Consider the following 22,434-nt stretch of genomic DNA (forward strand, 5'->3'; position numbering starts at 1 on the left):
GTTAAATAATCGCCGCGAAGGTGTTAAGATCGGTGGTGAAATTATTAACAATATCAGATACGCCGATGACACCGCAATAATGGCAGAGAGTCTAGAAGATCTTCAAACCCTGTTGAATGCTGTAAACAACGAATGCACTGAAAAGGGCTTAACAATCAACGCAAAAAAAAACAAAATGGATGGTGGTCGGAAAAATTAATATCGAAGACTCGGTACTAAGATTAGATAACAAAATCCTGGAAAGGATGGAACACTTTAGACATCTGGGTAGCTGGATTGACTGCAGGGTTGAAAGTGACGAGGAAATTTCGACCAGAATAGAACTCGCACGGAAAAACTTTATTAACTGGCGTTCTGTATTATGCAGTAGAAGTCTGTCGTTGACCACACGTCTAAGAGTATTGAAGTGCTACGTCTGGTCCACTTTGTTCTATGGATGTGAAACCTGGACAACAAAAATAAAAAATCTTAACAAATTAGAAGCGTTTGAGTTATGGTGTTACCGTCGCATGCTCAGAATCCCGTGGACAGCACACATATCTAACGAACGCGTGCTAGAGACCGTGCACAAAGAGCGAGCATTGATCAACATCATTAAAATGAGAAAGGTCCAATACTTCGGTCATATAATGAGAGGACCTAAATATCGCTTACTCCGGTTAATCATTCAGGGCAAAATCGAAGGAAAACGTTGGGTCGGAAGAAAATAACTGTCCTGGCTGCGTAACATTAGACAATGGACAGGTCGAACGGTCGAGGAACTGTTTCATCTAGCTGCCGACCGAGAATCATTTCATCAGCTTGTCAATATGACGATAGCCAACGCTTGAATACAAGCACGGCACACAAAGAAGAAGTAATTGTAGTACCTATTTTACTACTTATAATATATTCTATAGATTAACCAATGGGGAACGATTTGCATTTCCGATACAGACTCAATCAAAGTCTAGCGAATCTACTCTATTTATCAAAATTATCTCTTAGTGTGTGCTGACACAGGTTAGCAACTGTGTCATTGGTGGCCCGTGGCCCGTGGCCATACAAGAAAACATAAATAACTTTCTATATCAGAAACGATATAAGAAATGATACAAGAAAATGCATAGTGTCATACGGCCTTTATAATTAACTGCAATTAATCTAAAAAGAAACAAATATTTACTCATTGTTGTTTTATATAAATCAAAAATTGCAGAATTCATAACATAATATAATCAAAATGTACTTTTCTAAAGCTTTATTTTTTTATATTTGAAGCATACAGCTTCTACATTATAAAAACATGCCAACAGTGCAATACCGAAATTTTTTGTTCCATGTTTGACATTTGCGGGTATAATCAGCTTGTATTTTCGGTAAACTCAACCAAATCAGGTTACTACGATGTTATATCTTTCCTATGCTGTTGTACGGAGTGAATCGTGGACTCTCACAGAGGCTACCTGCAAGAAAATTGAGGCTTTCGAAATGTGGCTTTATCGTCGAATCCTGACGATATCCTATATCGACTACGTTACTAACCAGGACGTTTTTTTAAGAATGCAAAAAGGAAAAGAGTTGTTAACCAACCACAATAAAAACAGCCAAAATCGAATACCTCGGTCACATCTTGAGGAACAGCGAAAGATATGGGCTGCTGCAATTAATTCTACAAGGAAAATTAGGACCAGGAAGGCGAAGGATTTCCTGGCTGAAAAATCTACGTACGTGGTTCAACACAACAACCAGAAAACTTTTCAGAGTCGCAGTTTGCAAAATACAGATTGCCATGATGGTCGCCAACATTCGAAACGGATAGGCACTGCAAGAAGAAGAAAGCTTTTTCCTGAAGTACAATGATAACACTGATTTTTTGTAAGGCATCGTATAATTAATATTAATTATTTTTTGACATTAATTAATATTAATTATTACATCGACAAGAATGTAGCGTCGAATCTTTTTAAATAATTTTAAACTGTTTGTCCTTGTTCTAGTGTAGTATTATGTACAATTTATGTTTCAATTTCATGTTTATTACATTCTGCGCTTTCTGGATAGCCCAAATTTGACGAAATGCCCCTGATGATGCTGTAGAAAGCGAAAGTACTTGGGCAAGATTTGATTATTAAAATTGTGCTCGATATTTGCCTTTAATTTTTCAAAGTTCATTTATTTGAGTATTCAACCTTATATCAATTTAATAGGTATTTTGTTGAGAAAAATGTCATACACGGTAATTTTATTTTTAGAATTGTATGGAGCACATGAGCATTATGGCTGTGTTGGTCAATTGCGCACTGATTGGCCTTTCCGGACAAGTACATCGAATGTTTTCAGAAATGACAGCAACACAAACTATATTATTAATCGTAGCATTAGAGGTAAGTGAAACTATTTTAGAAAAAGTATCTAGAAATAAGTTATATCTTTACTATATTATATATGCCGTCACAGTTGTCCGATTAATACCTACTGGCAAGACGTGAGGTTCGCCGCATTGTTGCCAGTAAATAGGAAGAAATTTGGGTACGTGGCTGTGGAAATTATCGGAATATTATAGACACCTATCCAAAGGTATTGATGGTCGAGTATTGATGAAAGTAAATAAAATCGTTAGGTAGATATTGTTGTGAGAATAGTCTAACACATTCAACGTTTTCCAAAATGAGATTCTCTTGCGGGCTGTATGCCAACTTGAACTTGAATTGTTTTAAATGATTCTCATTTGTAATTGTGTTTTCGAATTAACTTGCGTCCAACCAATTATTGTACCCCAATCAGAAGTAACAGTTCTGAAATATTATTATAAATCTAATTTATTGACTTTATTTATTATAAAAAATGTTCTACACTTTACAACACTTTATGAGTTTATTTACATTTATCTATTAGAGTTTATTTATCTTTTTAAATCTCAAATCGTCCGTTTTATACCTGAGTTGTTAATCTAGACATTTCTGCCCGCTTCTTAGACCTTCGGTCGGAATGCCAACGGTATTATTCGATCCTCGTCTCGAAACTTCCAATAGCAGGTATTAGCGGGGAACCGGTATTAACATTTATCGTAACAGTTCTTTGATCTTGTAGGGGAATTGTTGCTCTTTTGTAACTGGGGAGTAAGGTGTTTAAAGGTAGCTGGTATTCGGCTTTTGTAGATTTTCGACACCCTAAGCTTTACAATAAAAAGAATTATACCTAGGCAATTATACTGTTTCTTCTGGCTGGATATGCTCTTCCATGAAAAAATGAATTAATTGTAGCTTTTCTGTAGTCTTCCAAAGGATTTAGGGTGTTGGATACTGGACGTAGGCTCGCTACGCACATGATGTTAATGTTGAAATGTCCTTTATGGACACGACAATGTTTAGGAAGTATAAAAATCCAAGAAAAAAAACTGCAAACAGATATCCTGCGTTAGTTGACAGCATAAGTTTAATATTGCAAAAAATAAACAAATATAATAAAAATAGCAATGGCAATGACAACGAAATTAATATAATTTATACAAATATGTGTATATGATTAACAAACAAATGATTGGAGTTAAAAATGAATTAAATAAAAGATCCTAGCTACACATACCTATATAAAAGTTAAAAAGAAGGCATGGATAAAGGTTAGATAGATTATCTTGATAAAAAAAAAACTTTAAAAGACAGTGAATATTGCTAAAATATTAAACTTAATTATTAACTTACCCCAATAGGAGATTTAACAGTAGAAATGGGTTTGATGTAATTATACTTTCTTACTAAAAAATGCTAAACTGTTTTTTGTTTCAGCACATAATGTTAGTTATAAGGTTCATTATAACTTGCGCCATACCGGATATTCCTGGATGGTTAGCCACTGAAATGGCTAAGATAGAATGGGCTCGAAGAGAGGCCAGCAGAATGTCAAATAATACTCCATCTCCAGAAGAAAATACTTCAAAACTAATAGGAAGGTAAGGAAATCTGAATATAATATAGACTATGTAGTTTAAAATTTAAACATTGTTCTGTTTTATTATAAACTCCAGGACAAAATTAACGCACCACTTTAATTAATCTAAATATTTACAATGTGAACACAAAATAAAACTAAGTTACATTGAAATAATAATAAACACCTACAAGTAAGTCCAACATGACTTTATCATGACCTTACTTTGCCTTATTGTTTCTTTAAAAATTTGTTTTTGCCGGAAATGCGTAAATAAGCTAGCATAACTAAAAATTGCAAAAAGAAAAAAAAACAGTAAAGTAACACAATAAAATGCATCTGGGACAACATTTATACCGTGTAGACCCTCCTCTACTTCTTATCACTGCATTTCATTTATGCGTCGAGGCATGCTTGATATCAACAAAAGCTTGCGAAATATTCTCCCATTCTTCAATAACAGCCTCAATGAGTTGCTTGTGATTGGCAATAGGGGGTCTTCGACTTCGAACCTTTTTTTTGAGATAGTCCCATAGATGCTCTATAGGATTCATGTCCGGACTGTTAGGTGGCCACTCTAATAATGGAATATCAACATCATTTAGGTAGCCAATAACCTGTCGAGCCACATGAGGACGAGCGTTGTCTTGCATGAATAAAAAATTAGATCCAAGAAACGGAGCAAAAGGCCTTACATGTTCGACAACAATGTTGTCTAAGTAATAATGGGCATTCATAGACCTCGTACGTATGGGGACCAACTCCGTACGAGCTTCAAAACAAATTTTCCTCGAAAACATTTTAGAGCCACCACCAAAAGGTAGTTTAGAAGAGATATTGTAGCTGGCAAACCTTTCTCCTCGCCTTCGCCAGACACGCTTACGACCATCTTGAGCTTTTAGGCTTACTCTAGTCTCATCGGAGAAAAGAACTCGTTTCCAATCATCGATGGTCCAATTTTGATGCAATCTTGCAAAATTCAATCTCTGAACCCTGTGTTCTCTGGTAAGCAAGGGTTTTTTGGCCGGTTTGTAGTTGCTCAATTCTGTTTCATGTAAACGTCTTCTAACTGTTCGAGACGATATCGCGACATTTCGAACATCTGCTAGTTCATTTTTTAGCAAATTGCTGGTGACTCTCCTATCTCTGAGAGTTGTCTCAAAAAACGATCATCTATTTGATTTTAGCCCTTGCCCCATTCTTCGATGGTACAACCCTGTTTCATTATATCGCCTCACCTTGCGACTAATGCTGGAATGATGTCTTCCTAACAAACCTGCAACGTATCGCATTAAATATCCTTCATCTAGGAGAGTCGATGCTCGCACTGCCTCCTAAATTGACAAATTTCTTTGGCGGTTCATCTTTTATTTGATTTTTATGCAAATAAACTTCCAAACATGCATGTGATGAAAAATATCACAATAAAAAGCTTGTTTCTCACAAGCACTTTGCTTTAATCGGCACTTTTTATGAAAAGTTTAACTCACTTTTAGTCTAAAACGAAGTTTAATACAAATTATTGTTAAAACAAAACTATTGTTAGCTTACATAACAACTGTCACTGTCAAACAAGGTCCATAGGCAACTTGTCGTACAGTAAATTATCAATGAATAAATATTATTGAGAAAAACATGAGTGGTGCGTTAATTTTGTCCAGGAGTTTGGAATCCTTGTCCCACATTAATGTCATGAACGTTTCTTTCTTTGTTCATCGAGGATGGATTGGTCTATCCAACGAGTTGTTGGTTCCTCTTTTGATTTCCTTCAAGTATCACAATTCTTTTTATAATTTATTTGTCGTGCTATGTTGTCAATACTACCAAATATTGATTATATATGCAAATCTGCTAATAATTTCCATAGCGTTAGAAATATGTGGCGATAGGCTCACATTTCAAAAGTTTTCATTCATTCTTTAGCTGCCTAAGGCGCAAATTAGAATCTTTAGACTGTACGGTCAATATTCCATCTCTTTAATTTAATAATTCTAGATCTGAGACAACGAACGTAGCAAGTTGAGCAAAAAATGCTTTTTTCGAACAACTGTACGATGAAATTATAAAAGTAGGAACATCTAGGGAGATCATACTTCTAGGAGACTTCAACAGCAGAGTTGGACGGGAATTGAACAACAAAGTGGTAGAAGCAGACGGTGAAAATACCAGAAATGATAATGGAACCAGATTAATAACAACATGCACACAAAATAACTTAAAAATATTAAATGGATTTTATCCTCATCGCGATATACACAAATACACGTGGATACAACAGACCAGAAATCTGAAATCTATAATAGATTATAGCATTGTAAGACAGAGAACTACAATTAAAATACAAGATGTGCGTGTAGCCAGAGGGCCATCATGTGGCACCGATCATCACCTGCTAAAAGTTAAAACGGTACTCCCAAACAGATACGAAAAAGAAAAAGAGCACATCGAGTCAAATCAGTTAATAAAACAAGTACTGTACAACCTAGACAGTTTAAACCATGAGAGTGTAAAGCTACTGTATAAAAAACGATTAGACCAAAAATTAGAAATGGGTAGTTTTGAAAATACCAAAGAACACTACGAACACATCAAAAGGTCGATTCATTTAGCAGCAGAAGAAGCACTGGGGAAATATGACGAAAACCATAAAGGAATAAAACCGTACTGGTGGGATGAAGAAATAGAGGAGGAAATTAGAGATAAACGTCGGAAATACCAAACATTATTAACAACAAAAACAGAAAACGATAAAACAATTTACAAAGAAGCACAAGCCAAAGTAAGAAAAAAGATAACTCAAAAAAAGAAGAATCATGGGAACAGAACTGCCAAAAGATCAACACCTACATAGGAGGTAGAAGGAGCACAGAGAGTTGGAGATTGATTAAAAGTATGAGAAATAATAAGAAAAAAGACGTTATATCACCAATAACAACAGAACAATGGGAAGAATATTTCAAAAAATTACTAACAGAACAAAGACCAGAATTTACTAACATGGAAGACAATACGATAGGTATACGTATAATTTCATCACCATTACAAATAAGTAAATCAGAGATGGAAGAAATAACCAAATCCTTGAAAAATGGAAAATCCCCTGGTCCTGGTGACATCCTGCAGAATTAGTGAAAGCCGGCACAGACAAACTCCAGGAACAGTTAAGAAAACTCTTTCAAAACTGCTTGAATGGGTCCGAATTACCAAAAGAATGGAAATTATCTATCATGTCAACTATCCACAAAAAGGGCAGCAAGGATCAGTGTGAAAATTACGGAGGAATTGCGGTAAACAGCACAATAAGTAGGATGTATGGGAAACTTATTAAGAACAAAATAGAAAATGACTATAGAGATTACGAAGCAGAGGAGCAAGCTGGTTTTAGAGCTGGGTGATCCACAGTAGACCACTTGTACTCTATTACGCAAGTTATTGAGAAAAAAACAGCCGTCAATAAAGAAGTTCACCTGGTGTACGTAGACTTACAAAAAGCATATGACAGTGTACCCCTCGGTAAACTATGGTCAACCCTACAGCAAACCAACATTAAGCATGGTCTTATCAAAGCAGTCCAAAGTCTGTATAATGGAACGACTGCAAAAATTAAAACTGGATCAAGGATATCTGAGGGATTTAAGGTCACGAAAGGACTAAAGCAGGGTTGCTGTATTTCGCCTACCCTTTTCAAAATTTATCTGGAACAAGCACTCAAGCTGTGGAAAAGAGAATGTAATGGCATGGGAATCCCTCTCAATGACGAGACTACACAGTACACCTTATGTTTCGCTGATGACCAAATACTGATTGCTCAGGATCATGACGACTTGAGTTACATGACTCGGAAGCTAATAGAAGAATATAACAAATGGGGTCTCGAAGTCAACATTAAGAAAACTGAAACCATGTGTATTGGAGGGACAAAGCAGTCCATTATATTAGACGATGGGGTAGAAAATAGACACTGTGATGAATACAAGTACCTGGGTATGAAGATAACTCAAGATGGAACACTCGATGCTGCTATAAAAGACAGAAATATACAGGGTAGAACAGCCATGTCCATGATGAACGGCATTGTGTGTGACCAAACAATATCTTAAGCGAACAAGCAACTCATATACAACACCATACTTAAAAGTGTAATCACATATGGCAGTGAAGTTTGGCAATGAAACAAAGAACAGAGAAACTGTTACTAGCAACAGAAATGGACTTCTGGAGAAGAGCAGCAGGCAAATCAAGAAGACATCGGATACCAAATGAGAGAATACGAGAAATGATGGCAGTCAAGCATACAATAGTTGATGGCATAAAAACAAAACAGTTAATATGGTACGGCCATGTACAGAGAATGTCAGATGACAGGATTCCGAAACATATTTTGACGTGGACACCACAAGGAAGAAGAAAAGGAGGAAGGCCGAGAAGAAGCTGGAGAGAGGGAATTGAAAAAGAACTAGAGGAAAGAGAAATCCCTCCAGGCCTATGGTTAAATAGAGAAGAATGGCGGTTAGGAGTCGGAAGGCGTCGGAGAACGCTGTAAACCGATAGTAGTATAGCAAGTTGAGCAGCAGTAATATAACAGTGGGGATGGGATTGATTGATTGATGTATTTATTTAACTACTTTACAAATATAAATATTGTTTGTAACAAGTCAAAAATACATTACTAAACCCTATTCATCCTACAAATTCCCAATCGTCAATAGAACCACGTGTAAGCCAAACAGGGTCGTACTGATGTACGACCTATGTATCATATGATTTTTAAAAATATTTACTTTTGAAACTGTTAGTGTAAGATTTTCTTGAAATTTAATCATTATATCACAATTAAACTAAACTCTAAAAAATAACACGACCAGTAAATAACTTAACAATAACTATGACATAAATATAACACAATATATTAACTTTTAAAAATCAACACGATACAATTAGAATTTAAAATGATCGCAAGTTGGGATCTGTAACATGAGAATCTGTCTTGCTTACGGTAATAAATTATATTTTATAGCCTCTTGACGAATGAGACGGCGAATATCAACACGTGCTCATGTTTACTGATGGGAATTTGGTAAACGAATAAACTTTAGGCGCCATCTTCAAAGAGTCCTAGCTCCCTTAGGAAGCATTTTCGGACTAGGTGAATTGGATTAAATCGTCTTAAAATTATTTGCAGTTCTCGTTTGTCAGCTGAGTTTCTGGACACCCTGGATTTTCGGTTTTTAAATTTTTTTCTTACATTTTTCTGTGACTACCTAAAGTAACTTTGTCCTTGTAGAAGTACATTCAATAAATCAAAAACCAAAAGGGCTATATCCAAATTCTTTGTTTTAAAATAGAAAATGACTGACAAGTTTCCGTTCTTTATTTATATTATTTCTTATAGCGTGACTGAAAGGGTTAATATTTGTTGTGTTAAAAAATATGGCAACTTAGCATATGAAAATATTAAATAATTTAATCATAACCACAAACTGGATTTATAAGTATGCATATCAACGTTGTAATTTATCATCCACGCATAATCTACTTAAATTAAGGAGTGCGTTGTGAAGTAAACTATCAATATTGGATGATATTAATTGAGGCTGAACTCCTCTATTAAATAATAGGTTTAATTATTGCGAACATGAACCCGGACCCAATATTTTTACGACAACATAAATAAAAATTAAATGTTGCGCGTAATTAATCGTTTTGTAAATCTATTCGCAAGGTCGTATCGTTTGGGATTAAACCACATCATCCAACGCATTTGATTAGTGATGGTCTAGATTGCATAGTTCTTTTTCTGTATGTAAGTTTATAGTGTCGGTGTATGAATTATATTTTTAGTTCCAAGTTCAAACATATCGAGCCGTTTCTTCAATTTTGGTTTATTTAATCAAATTCTCAAATACTGAAAAACAAAAATAAACGAAGGTTTAGACAAAAAATATGTGCGAAACACCCTTATAATTGATTTTCAGATATCTATTGTTTTGTCAAAAACCTAAATCAAATTGTTTGGTATTTTTCAAAATTTATATACCTATTGCAGTTTTTGTTTAAATTTTCTTACTAGTGCAAATGAAAAACAATATTTTTTTAGAAAATATATAAAAATACATAAAAGGAGATAAGTGCTATATACTTACGGCAACCACGAGGTAAGTGCAAATGAACGAATTGTGCGACTTTTTTAAAATGTTTGTTATAATTATTTTCTATCAATTTCAACAATATTGGTGGTTTGAGGTTATTTGAGGTCTTTGGATTTTTCTCGAAAACGATCAATTTTATCTGAAAATTCTCTACAAAAATGGTCTTCATGATTTTTTTCCTAAGAGTTACCATTCCTGAGATATCGCGATTCTAAGAGTCACATTATACATGATATGCGCACATTTCCACGCCACCTGTGAGGTAGTGTACTCTGCGCGTTTTTTTACCGTGATTTCCCCTGTAGGCCTAATCCACTAACTGTCATGATAATTTTAGGATAATTTAAGGGAACAATACCCGTCAAGTTCTAGATATTACCTTATTATTGATATTGATTATTGGGTTAACTATTGTTTTGATTTATTTAGATATTTAATCAGACTCATACTCTTGAGAATCTACTTCAACAGTCAAGTCTTCTTCCTCTTCATCTTGCTGGATGTACATAAATTGTTCAAATGTGGCTCAATTGTTCAAATGAATCATTGGTCTATTCATTAAAATCACAGGAATTTTCCTCTATTGTACTCAACTGGACATTTGGGCAAGACTGACCTTACCAATTGGTACACGCTGGAGAACACAGCCACAGAATAAATAACAATCAGAATGCCCACTCTCAGATGCCGCCTTTGAAGTTTGTCAGCACGCGATCGCCATATTCTAAACATAGGCCCGAATTGAGAAATTTGTGACAAGCTACGACAGAACTGTAATTTAAATGTTTAGAGGTTAATAATTTAGTCATCATCATTCAATCTTCGCTTATCCACTGCTGGACATAGATCTCCATCATAATTTTCCATCTATTTCGATCTTGTGCCTCTTGCATCCAATTCCTATGACAACGTTTTAGATCGTCAGTCCAACGTGTTGGTGGACGACCTCTACTTCGGTAGGCATCATCTCTTGGTCTCCATTCCAGTATCCGCTTTGTCCATCTATTGTCTGTCATTCGAGCCACGTGACCTGCCCAGTTCCATTTTAGTGTTGCTACTCTTTCCACTGCATCAGCCACTCCTGTTCTTTGTCGTAGCTGGCGATTTGGGATCTTGTCTCGTAGTGAAACGCCCAACATAGCACGCTCCATCGCCCTTTGACACACAGGGATCTTTTGAACTGTTCTCCTTGTCATGGTCAACGTTTCGGCACCGTAAGTTAACACTGGCAAAACACACTGATTAAACGTTTTTCTTTTAAGGCATATTGGTATATCAGACGATTTGAAAATATGGTTCAGCTTGCCGAAGGCCGCCCAAGTCAGTCTTATACGACGGAGAAGCTCAACGGTTTGGTTATCTTTTCCTATGCGAATCTCATGACCTAGGTATTTATAGGCCATTACCTGGTCTATGGATCTTGTTACTACGCATATATCTTCGCTGACTACAAGATTTGTCATCATCTGGGTTTTAGATATATTTATTTTCAATCCCCCTTCTAGCGAGGAAAGGTAGAGCTGATTTAAAAGTTCTTTGGCCTCATCTATCCTATCAGCTATTAGTACAATATCATCTGCAAACCTTAGATGGCTAAGCTTTTCTCCGTTTATGTTTATGCCCTTGTCGGTCAGTTTTGCCCTTTTACATATATATTCCAAAAGCGTAGTGAACAGTTTCGGCGATATGGTGTCCCCCTGGCGTACTCCACGTTGTATCGGGAATTTCTGGGTTTGACGATCACCCACTCTAACACTGGCTGTTGCGTTTTGGTATATATGTTTAATTATATTTATATACCGATAGTCAATTCGGCATTCTGTCAAGGCTTCCAACATTTTTTGTTGGTTTACGTTGTCGAATGCCTTTTCATAGTCGACAAATATTAAAGCTAGTGGTTTATTATATTCAGTGCATTTTTCTATAAGATTTTTTATTACCAGTAGGTGATCGTTTGTTCCATAGCCTTTTCTAAAACCCGCCTGTTCTATGGGCTGATAAAATTCCAATTTATTTTCTAGTCGTTTCGTAATTATTTGCGTAAATAGTTTATAAATATGTGAAAGTAGACTTATGGGCCTGTAATTCCTGAGGTCGGTAGCATCCCCTTTTTTATGAAGTATGATAATTTCTGCGTTATACCACTGGGTTGGTGTTATTGCTTCCTGCAAACATCTAGTGAATAGTTTGGCAAGGACCTGCCATAATCTTTTTCCAGCCACCTTCAAGGCATCTGCCACTATTTCATCGCCTCCGGGGGACTTATTGTTTTTCATTTCTTGCACTGACCTTCGAACTTCATTGGGTGTTACGTCCGGTAAAATTTCAGATCCCTGATTGATTATCTTTGGTAATGATCCACTCCGGTTACATTGCTGTTCTTTGTATAGTTGTCTATAAAAACTCTCTATCGTATTCATAATTTGAATTCTATCCTCAATTTAGTACATTTGAAATAATTTAATCTATTCTTCAACTAAAAGTACGAATAAAATAGTGCATATTATGTCTATAGTTGCGTAAATAAATTAAACCTGGTTAATTTTTCTATGCACACAAGATAACATGTCACTGAACAGCACTGGTTCCGACTAAAACATGGCTGATTCCGTCTGCGCGAACGGGATGCGCGTGCTTATTTTTTCAAGCAGAGTGGGGATTCTGATTGTTTATTATTCTGTGACACAGCAATCCAACTTTTTTACAGCCACATTTGGCACTTCAACCTTTTTTGCAATTGCAAAAAATAGTGTTAAGGAGTTTATCTGGAGCAGGGGAGTAAAGTTTTAATCGGTTCCAGAGTATTATCTACTAAAAAGAACTGAAAGACCCAGTTGTAGTTTAGATTTATAGGTTCTAGACCGAGCAGCAGTCATGATGCAGTAGCTAATAAAGTGTTTTGTATCAGACCAGGCTTGACTTAAAATATCTTGGTAATTGTCAATAAAACAAATAAATGTTAATTTTCCAGGCTTCTCTGTAATAATAATTCTACTGCCATACTTCAATTTCAATCGAATTTTTATAGTTCTCTCATCTAAAGCTACATCTTGACAAACATTCCTTAATTCATCCAACGAAAACTGGCAATCATCACTCGTTTCTACGAATTAAAGTACTAAATTATTAAAATTAATAAAATATTATTATAATTAAATTTTTGAAGTACTAACCTGTTCTTCCTCACGTTGTGTTTTCACTGTAGCGATTGAAGATTTCCGGGTGTATGATTTTCTGCACTCCACGTGTATTGTAACGCATGTTTGAGTTCCTAAAAACTCATCATCTCTCGCGACACTAGCCTCGATTAAATTTGGCATTCTACTATCAACCACAACTCTTTTATCTTTACTTAAAAGTTTATTGCAAATAAAGCAAAACTGAGACATTTTTTAGAGCTATAAAATAGCACAAATAACTTAAATGGTAGACGCTTGTAATAGGTACGTATATTCGTTTGAACTGAACCTTTAGCATTAAAAGAAACAGGTATATGAACGAGACCTACGAACTATACAATAGCCAGATGTTTAGCAAGGCCACGTGGGTAGAGATTCAGATGTATATATATATATATATATATATATATATATATATATATATATATATATATATATATATATGTATATATATATATATATATATATTATAAGATATATCTTAAGTGCCTAATATGTATATATGTGGCTTATATGTGCATATCATGTATAATGTGACTCTTAGAATCGCGATATCTCAGGAATGGTAACTTTAAAAAATCATAAAGACTATTTTTGTAGAGAATTATAAGATCTACAACTTTGGTTGGAAGTTTTTTTCTGATAAAACTTACCGTTTTCGAGAAAAATCAAAAAAACCTCAAATTTTGACCTTTGACTCCGAATATAGACCCCGAAAATAACTTTGCTCGCGCACATATGATCGATGGGGATTTTTAAAACTTTATTTGTAATGGTAAGCCCCAGCTCTCCACCAATATTTGGCTTTCCGGGAATTTTTGTTATTTGACCACTATTTTTATACTTAAATTGACCGTATTATATATTTTATGTACTATATTTAAAAGGAATAAACCACAGCAGTGGCGGCTGGTGATAATTATGTTCAGGAGGGCGCTGATTCGAAAATAAAAAAATTAGTTAATTACCGAAAATCTACTTCTTAAAATGAAGCTCAATTCTTCTGTTTTTTTCGGAGATAAACGTTTCCACAACCTTTTCGTTGAAGTAAGAAATGTTTCCAACTAAATTTTTTTTCGATAGACAACATGGCAAACGCCGTCATTCTTTATTCCGACTTAAAATTTGTCTTTGTATTCCTTGGAAACGTCTTGATCAATTTTAAAGTAGAGAAACATCTTTAAATTTCTGCAGTTGAATCCAAATCATATGACACTATTAAGTTTAAATTACTGCACTGTTATTTTATTTATTTACAATCTTTTGATACTAACACTAAAAACACAATTAATTTATAACATTTTAATATGAAAATTTAATAATCTAGTATCACGAATGCTTAAAAGGTAAAGACAAAAAAGTTATGCGTGAAAATAACCTTTGACCTACCCAAAACGGACGCCTATGATCGGTACTGAAATTAGCAATTTATGAAATCGATTCAACTCTTAAAAAACTAATTACATGGCGCCATATTTAGAGAGCTCTAGCTCCCTTAGGAAGCATTTTCGGACTAGGTGAATTGGATTAAATCGTCTTAAAATTATCTGAGCAATCTCCGGTCTTCGTTTGTCAGGATAGTTTCTGCACACCCTGAATATGTTTCCTGTTATTCTGGAACTCTATCAGACTCTCAGCGCACCGTCAACTCATTCGATAAATTTCTAGACCCTTTGTGACGTTAGAGCGCCGTTACTTAGTAATCTCGAACACCTGCTTTATCGTTCGCATAGCATGATTGGAACAGTCTGAGATCATCTAGATTAGATGATTATAACGTTCGGTGACGTCAAAACATTTGCCATTAGAATGGGGATTAGTAGCGTAGCGAGCGGGCTGACGTAAAAGTACGCAAGCAATCGATTACATTTTCGTTTTCTTGTGTTAATATTTCTTATCGCGAGTAAAATTTTGTTAATTCTAAGTTCAGGGCATATTTTTTAACCGTTAGAAATGCATTGCAGAAGATATCAAGATCTTCTTAAAGTAGTTATTTTCTATGTTAATAATTTTCTCTTTGAAACAACATTGCACCAGATACATGATTTTTAAAATCAAAATGATCTTTAATTTGAAATATATTATAACTATATCATGGCAAAAGTCAAATAAATCTAAACAAATATCAACAGTTTATTTTTGTTCTGGTCCATGCTATTTTTATCATAGGCAGTGCTTATAAAGGTGAAAAATCAGTGGCACTAAACACTAAGGCCACCCCTTTCTAATTTATACATATTACATTAATATTATGGCCATAACATCTTGCACGTAGTTTACAATAGCCCATGGGTAAATTTTTTACTGTAATTTCACTTTATTGTACTTTTTTTTAATTTTACTTTCCATTCCTCGGTTATTATACTCTTTGGACAATATAATATACACAAAATCATTGTGAGAAGATACTAAGAAATTATTCCAACTTTGCAGATTTTCCGTATCTCCCAGCCACACTGTATCCCAGGAGCCAGAAAGCTTAAAGAAATCTATGGAGAAGCTACGACAGCACGATTTAGAGTTATCCAAAGAGACAACACCAGTACCCACTCCGACAACTCCCGGTGCTTCCTCGTCGAACACTTCTTCAGGTCACAGCCACAGAAATACAGGAGGAATTACCATAAATAGTATACCGGAAATACCTCCATTTAGACCCCGAAAATCGAAGGAATGGACACCTCCACCAGTTGAGGTAAGAATTTGAGTATTATCTCAATATTTTGTAGCTGGGAAGAACACGCAGTGTATTTTAGCTATTGTTCTTCACCCAGTTTCTCCATTCCTTTATTTTGTGTGAATTACACCATATCATGATGTTCTATCACAACATATTATTAAATAGTTCCATGATATACCTGTCTACATTTTCTTGAAATGAACCTCCAAATTTATAAAATAGTAGTAACACCATTGATACTCTATGGGACAGACACTTATACTCTTACAAGTAATAATAAATATTAACTAGCCAGGCTTAAATGGGCAGATCGCCTGAAAAAGTTTCAGAAATGTGATCGGTTGATAAACTTTCCCGAGCAATCGCAGGAGGCGGACGACATTGAGGAAGATGTCGTCTTCGCTCATACAAAATACAAAACATAGCATATGATTTATATCCACCAACCAGAATATTTTTATGCACACACTCGAAAATATATTTACCAACTATTTCATTTCGTCACTATATTACGAAATGTATTTACAATTTCTATTACGTTGAATGATTCCTATATTATTGTCAAATTTACAGGCTGATTCCATGCATCATTTAACCATCGGTCCTGGAGGAGTTGAATGGGCTCGAAGATTAAAAGAAGACTCAGAAATACATCGAAGTACCGATTGCATTGCTCCAAAAGTGAGTAAATAGGGCATGGTCAATAATCCACTTATTTTTTATATTCTTATTATATATATATATATATATATATATATATATATATATATATATATATATATATATATATATATATATATATATATATACTTATGTTTTTATAGGATGCGTCTAGTTCAGATTCAGATCTATTAAAAAGTAGCCCATTATGGCCTCCGAGGCCAAGATCGCCACCCCAAATTCCTGCAAGAGCGCGCCCTTTGGTTCCTCAGGACCCATCGCTTAGTGATAGTGCTAAGAGTGTTTCTAGCCAGGAGACTCCAGAAGAAGCTGCAGCTAAAGGTTGGTTCCCTGTTAATTTATTAGAATGTTTAGTAAAACGTATATATGATTTTGACTAGTTATATCACATTTGTATTCTGATATGATAGCTGAATATTTTAAGAAGTGAGGGAGGTGTGGAAGCCTTTCGATAAGCTGTTAGGGATATATCAATGGCGGAAATATTAATAGTCAAGAGATTTTAATTTTTTATCGGAATGGGTATGTTTTGAAGAGGTGAATAATTAATGGAGTGGAATTTCAAGACAGCAATTTCTGTATACTGATAGGGGGCTCATCTATTAAAACCTAAAGACTCATTATAGGACTAGTGCGGTACGCACTCACAACAATCTCTAAGCATTTATATGCTTTGAATGGTGTCTAACCTTTTAAGGATGTAATTGGCGGCAGTTGAATAACATATTGCGTCATAAACCAGTTTACTTCGGTTTAATTACTGATATTACAAATGAAAGGGTTTACTTTCCAAAACCTATTACAAAGTATTTTAAGAAGATTTGACCCCGAGCCTTGGTGACTTGTGATATGGGAAGTATGTTCTTATTCTAGTTTTCATGCTAACAGTCATTTGGCTTATTTTTTTAAGCTTAATTCTGATTCTGGAAGGTGTCGAGTGTAGTGTTCTAGTCCACTGCTACAATAAATCTGTTTACTTTTTTACGGCCTTATCTTCTGTGTCTCGTATACTCTCCAGTTATCGATCAGGCATTATCACTTGATTTATTCCAACAATCATCATTAGTGAGCCTCGGTTTAGTTTGCGGGAGTTAGGTTCTTTTATAAATATAAAAATCTAAATAATTACTCTTATTATATCACAATTGAACTTCTCTAAGCAGTTTTGTGAGTAGTTCGTGTCCATTACACCATTTTTCCAACTCAGTCTTGGCCAGACCCTACTTCTATTTTCGCAATAAAACAGCTATTCAAAGAATTCGTAAAACACAAACTGAAATTTCAAAAAAAAAACAAATATCGATATTCGGATACATAACCTAAAATTTGAAACCTACGACGATTAACGTTATTATTTTTCAAAACTTGTAGATGCCTGTACGTAATGAGTTCACAGCGAATACGTGTCTGGCTTTCCACAGGCACAATAAATGTGAACACATTTTTGAAGTTATACTTGTATACGCGCGCTCCACGTTGGAAATTTGTACGGGAGTGAATCGGTGAAATCATTACATATGTAAGATAATGAGTACGAGAGTAATGAGTAAGATGTATTTTCTCTCTCTTCCTCTCTCGAGAATAAAAATGTTCCTTTTGTATATATATATATATATATATATATATATATATATATATATATATATATATATATATATATATATTATATATATATATATATATATATATATATATATATATATTTAATACATATTATATATATATATATATATATATATATATATATATATTATTATTATTTATGTGATATGTTTTGTATTATTTATTAAATGTTCATAATTATTTTAGTCTTTTGTATTGTCAATGTCAATTTTGAAATACGTTTGTGTCATGTCTAATTGACAAATGTTTTACGTGTTTGGTTCATACGCTGGTGTATGTGAGTTCGAATCCCAATATGAATTTACTTTTTTATTTTTGAAATATTTAAAAACCCCATGTTCATTTTATTAAATATATGTAATATACGCAAAAATGCTAAATTTTAAAATGAAATGAAAATTTACAACATAATCCGAGTTGTTGGTTTTTGAAGTTATACTATTATTATATTGAATTATGTTGCAGTGTATTGTATTGTATTTTTATATTAATAACAAAATAAACAATGAATTTCACTGCAGAGTATGTGTAAAAAATTTTTTTTAATTCAATTGCTTTTATACATATATAAAAATAAAAATATATATATTCATCAAAATATTGATTCAATCCTTTATTTACTTACTATACTCCTATTACAGATCAAATGTCTATATATAGCAAACAATGCACCATATACCTGTATACCTAATTCTTTTTCTCTTTCTGCTCTCTCTTACCTATAGCATTACATATGTAATGATTGTGCAGATTGACTCCCATATAAATTTGTAACGACGAACGCGTGTATAGAAGTATAACTTCTACCGGCAGTCCCACTGGACTGCCACACCAGTTTTTTTTGATAATTTGTCCCATTTTTCTTGCGTTGTTCTAATTTTGTCCTCAAATTTCTATTTGTTTGATATCTGACAAATATTTTTTTAGCTGCGGCAGAGGAGTTAGCGGCTAAAAAGACTAGAGTGAAACAAAGCCTTATGAAACGCGCAAGATCGGTGGCCATATTCTCCTTAAAATTAAAAGAACGTCGAGCAAGGGAAGCTCAAGAAAAAGGTTTAAAGCCTCCCGTTACGCCAACTGCCCCTCTTCCACCACCGCAACAAGGAGGCGAGTTAGCTTGTATACCTATTGAAAAGGTGAGTAACTAATGACTTACAAGTTTTAGATGGTATGAAAAATCCTTCGAGTTTTCGACTCACTTAATGGAGTCATCTTCAGGACTTTTGAGTCCGGACGCGTGTCTTAAAATATTTTTGTCTAAGTAATAAAAGAGTATCTCTTTTATTTTAGCTTATCCAATTGGATGATTTGAAACGTCTGCCGAAACCTTCTAACAGCCAACCAGGTGCTTTGTAGCAACATTCCCCGAACTGACATCGATAAGTAAGACATAAGGTCATTTTTCAGTCTTCAAATTTTGTAATAAGTGAAGAAAATGAGTCTGAGATATACTTTTTAAAAATTGTAATTTTTTTCGATGTAAGTATCTCCTATTAATAATTAAGTTATTTTATTTATGTTATACTACCTCTGACTATCAGATAGTTAGATGATCTGTTGTTTTGTAATTAATACGTACATGTATGTTGAAGGTAAAGGGTATTTTTATAAAAAAAACATTATTATATATAGGAAATTTAGATAGTTATTGTCTTCAGATAGATCAAAGATATAAATAAGCAAAGTAATTGTGTTGAATAATGAATAATGTTTACTTAAATCATGGTATACATGATGCCATGTTGATAAATAAGCTCAATCCGACAGAAAATTCCAATCAACAATTGTTCAGTAGCTAAAAATATCAACGAGAACTTTGACAATCTAGACAATGGTTTACCTAAGTCTGATGTCACCATGGGCGGGGCTTAGAAAACCCTTTATTTCTTTTTTGTGTTTATTTGTCCCATAAGAAATTGGAAATATTGATTTTTTTTTATTTGTTTGAAGAGTAAATAAGGACTTTTGGTAATAAACATTCATTCTGTGCGATTGGTATTATTTGTTGTTCATGAATTTGTGAGGTAAGAATATGAAATTATTAAGATATTTACAAACACTTAATGTTCATGTTTTAATGTTATGTTATTGTTGTAGTTTAAGTTGTAATATAACATTCTGTGGAAACCTTTCTATCAAATTACCATAATGGGTGTTTAAAAAATGTTTTTTGAATGTTGTAATAGTTTTTGAGTTTATTTTTTAGATCTGGGCATATAATGGCTAGTAAACATGTGTTGAAGATATCCAGTATTACTGAATTTTTCAGTAATGACAACAAGACTACCATTAGCTATTTAAACTACGAGAAAACGAATATATTTAGTCTTTTAGGGGATAAAATCACTAACACCTAAAAAAGAATAAAACATTAATTTAAATTTTTTTTAACTTCGTAAATAAATTCAATGATTTATTGATTAATTTTGAAATAACCCCGATAAAAACAACAACAAAATACCTTGAAATACAGTAAAAAATATTTAAAGTTTTAATCAAACTTACCTACTTTACTTTATCGTGTCCTGACATCATTCATAAAATTTCGGCCTAGTATCCGGCTACGTCGGTTCCATCTTTGTTGGCGAGCCACAAATCTTCGAGGGTACATCGATGAGGACAGTTTCTGCACATAAGAAGATGTTCCATATTCTCTGTTTCTCCACAGTCACAGTTCACATCATCTTGGTCTATTCTTCCCCATTTTGCCATGTTTGATTTGACTGGAGCGATCCCCGTTCTTATCCTATTCACTGTTTTCCACGTTTTAAAGTCTAGGGACTGGCCGGTCCATTGAACCTGGGGAATAGGAAAATACTCTATCCAAGCTTTTCCTCGATTTTAGTCGCTTTCGTGGTGTTCGGACTTTGTATAGGGCATGTCACTCATCCGCGATCTGTTTAATTTTCTCTATGTGCTCTGCAACGCCTCTGCGTGTTGAGTGTTGTGCAAAACCCGCTGCTTTATATAGATTTGAGAGTGGCGTTATGCACCCCTTTACTATCGTGCATGTCTCATTTAACGCAGTATTAACTTGTTTGGTGTGGGCATATTTGCATATTTGAGAAACACAATGCCGTTGTTCTTATAACGCCAGGACGTGCACTCCATTTACTTCCCGTTAGCTTTCTTAGTATGCTGTTCCTACTTGGTACTTTCCCTCTCGTTTTTATACAATGTTGTCTGTAGGTGAGGGACCGGTCCAGAGTTACTCCAAGATATATAGGTTCTAATGTATTAAGATTCCACGCAATTTGGAGTTTTCGCTTGGCTTCCTTTGCGCGAAGGTGGAAAGCGCAGACTTGAGTTTTAGAGGGATTGGGTCTCAGGGAATTCTGCAGGTAGTACGCTGTCATTGGTTTTAAAGCAGTTTCGAGTTTCTCCTCCACTTCCTCAAAACTATTTCCTTGAGCACATATTGCAAGGTCGTCAGCATAGAGGAAGTGCTTGGTTTCGGTTGGCTTAGGTTAGTTGTTTGTGTATATATTGAAGAGCACTGGTGTTAAAACACTTCCCTGTCGTAGGCCGTTTTTTTTAACTCTCCACCTACTTACTTTACCCTCCAGCATAACGAAAAAACGTCTGTTTTGCAGTAAGGAATATACGACCTTACCCAGATGGTGGTCATTGAGAGTGTCGTAGAATTTGCGGAGCAATGTTTTGTGCCTTACTGTGTCATAGGCCGCTGTCCAATCTACGAAAGCAGCCCCTGTTATAAGTTTTTCTTCAAAACCCTCTTCAATGTGTTCTGTTAGTGCGAGGACTTGACCGGTGCAAGATTTGCCGGGTCTGAATCCTCCCTGTGGAATGGGGTGCCTGTCGACATTATTTTCTATTCTGGCGAGTATGAGTATCTCGTATAGCTGGAAAAAGTGACACAATAACGAAATAGGTCTGTAGCTACTGGGACTTTCTGAGTCCTTTCCTGGTTTTAACAAGGCTTTAATCAAACAATAACATAACCTTAAAACATGAACATCGATAATAAATATCCTAATACTCTGATCTTTTTACCTCACAAATTCACGAACAACAAATAATACCAATCGTACAGAATGAATGTTTATAACGAAAAATTCTTATTTATTCTTTAAACGATTAAAAAAACCAATATTTCCAACTTCTTGTGGGACAAATACACGCGAATTAGAAATGTTTGGAAAAGTTTTTAAAATCCCCGCCCATGTTGACGTCAGAGCTTATGTAGTCCTTT

The 22,434-nt window shown here is 34.6% G+C and overlaps 1 protein-coding gene across 1 annotated transcript in view; it reads left to right on the forward strand.

Annotated features, from left to right (window-relative positions):
* wwk (anoctamin 8 white walker) overlaps positions 1 to 20,088 on the forward strand; it is a 90,544-nt gene extending 70,456 nt beyond the window's left edge. Inside the window, exons 14-20 of the mRNA XM_072531585.1 lie at positions 2,235 to 2,366; positions 3,768 to 3,931; positions 15,671 to 15,932; positions 16,491 to 16,598; positions 16,742 to 16,919; positions 19,149 to 19,357; positions 19,512 to 20,088. Of these exons, the coding sequence (XP_072387686.1) occupies positions 2,235 to 2,366; positions 3,768 to 3,931; positions 15,671 to 15,932; positions 16,491 to 16,598; positions 16,742 to 16,919; positions 19,149 to 19,357; positions 19,512 to 19,577 (1,119 nt within the window). The 3' untranslated portion in view covers positions 19,578 to 20,088. The remainder of the gene's footprint in view (positions 1 to 2,234; positions 2,367 to 3,767; positions 3,932 to 15,670; positions 15,933 to 16,490; positions 16,599 to 16,741; positions 16,920 to 19,148; positions 19,358 to 19,511) is intronic.
* The last annotated feature ends 2,346 nt before the right edge of the window (positions 20,089 to 22,434 follow it).

This window comes from Diabrotica undecimpunctata, chromosome 5, assembly GCF_040954645.1.
Source record: "Diabrotica undecimpunctata isolate CICGRU chromosome 5, icDiaUnde3, whole genome shotgun sequence".
Lineage (NCBI taxonomy): Eukaryota > Metazoa > Arthropoda > Insecta > Coleoptera > Chrysomelidae > Diabrotica > Diabrotica undecimpunctata.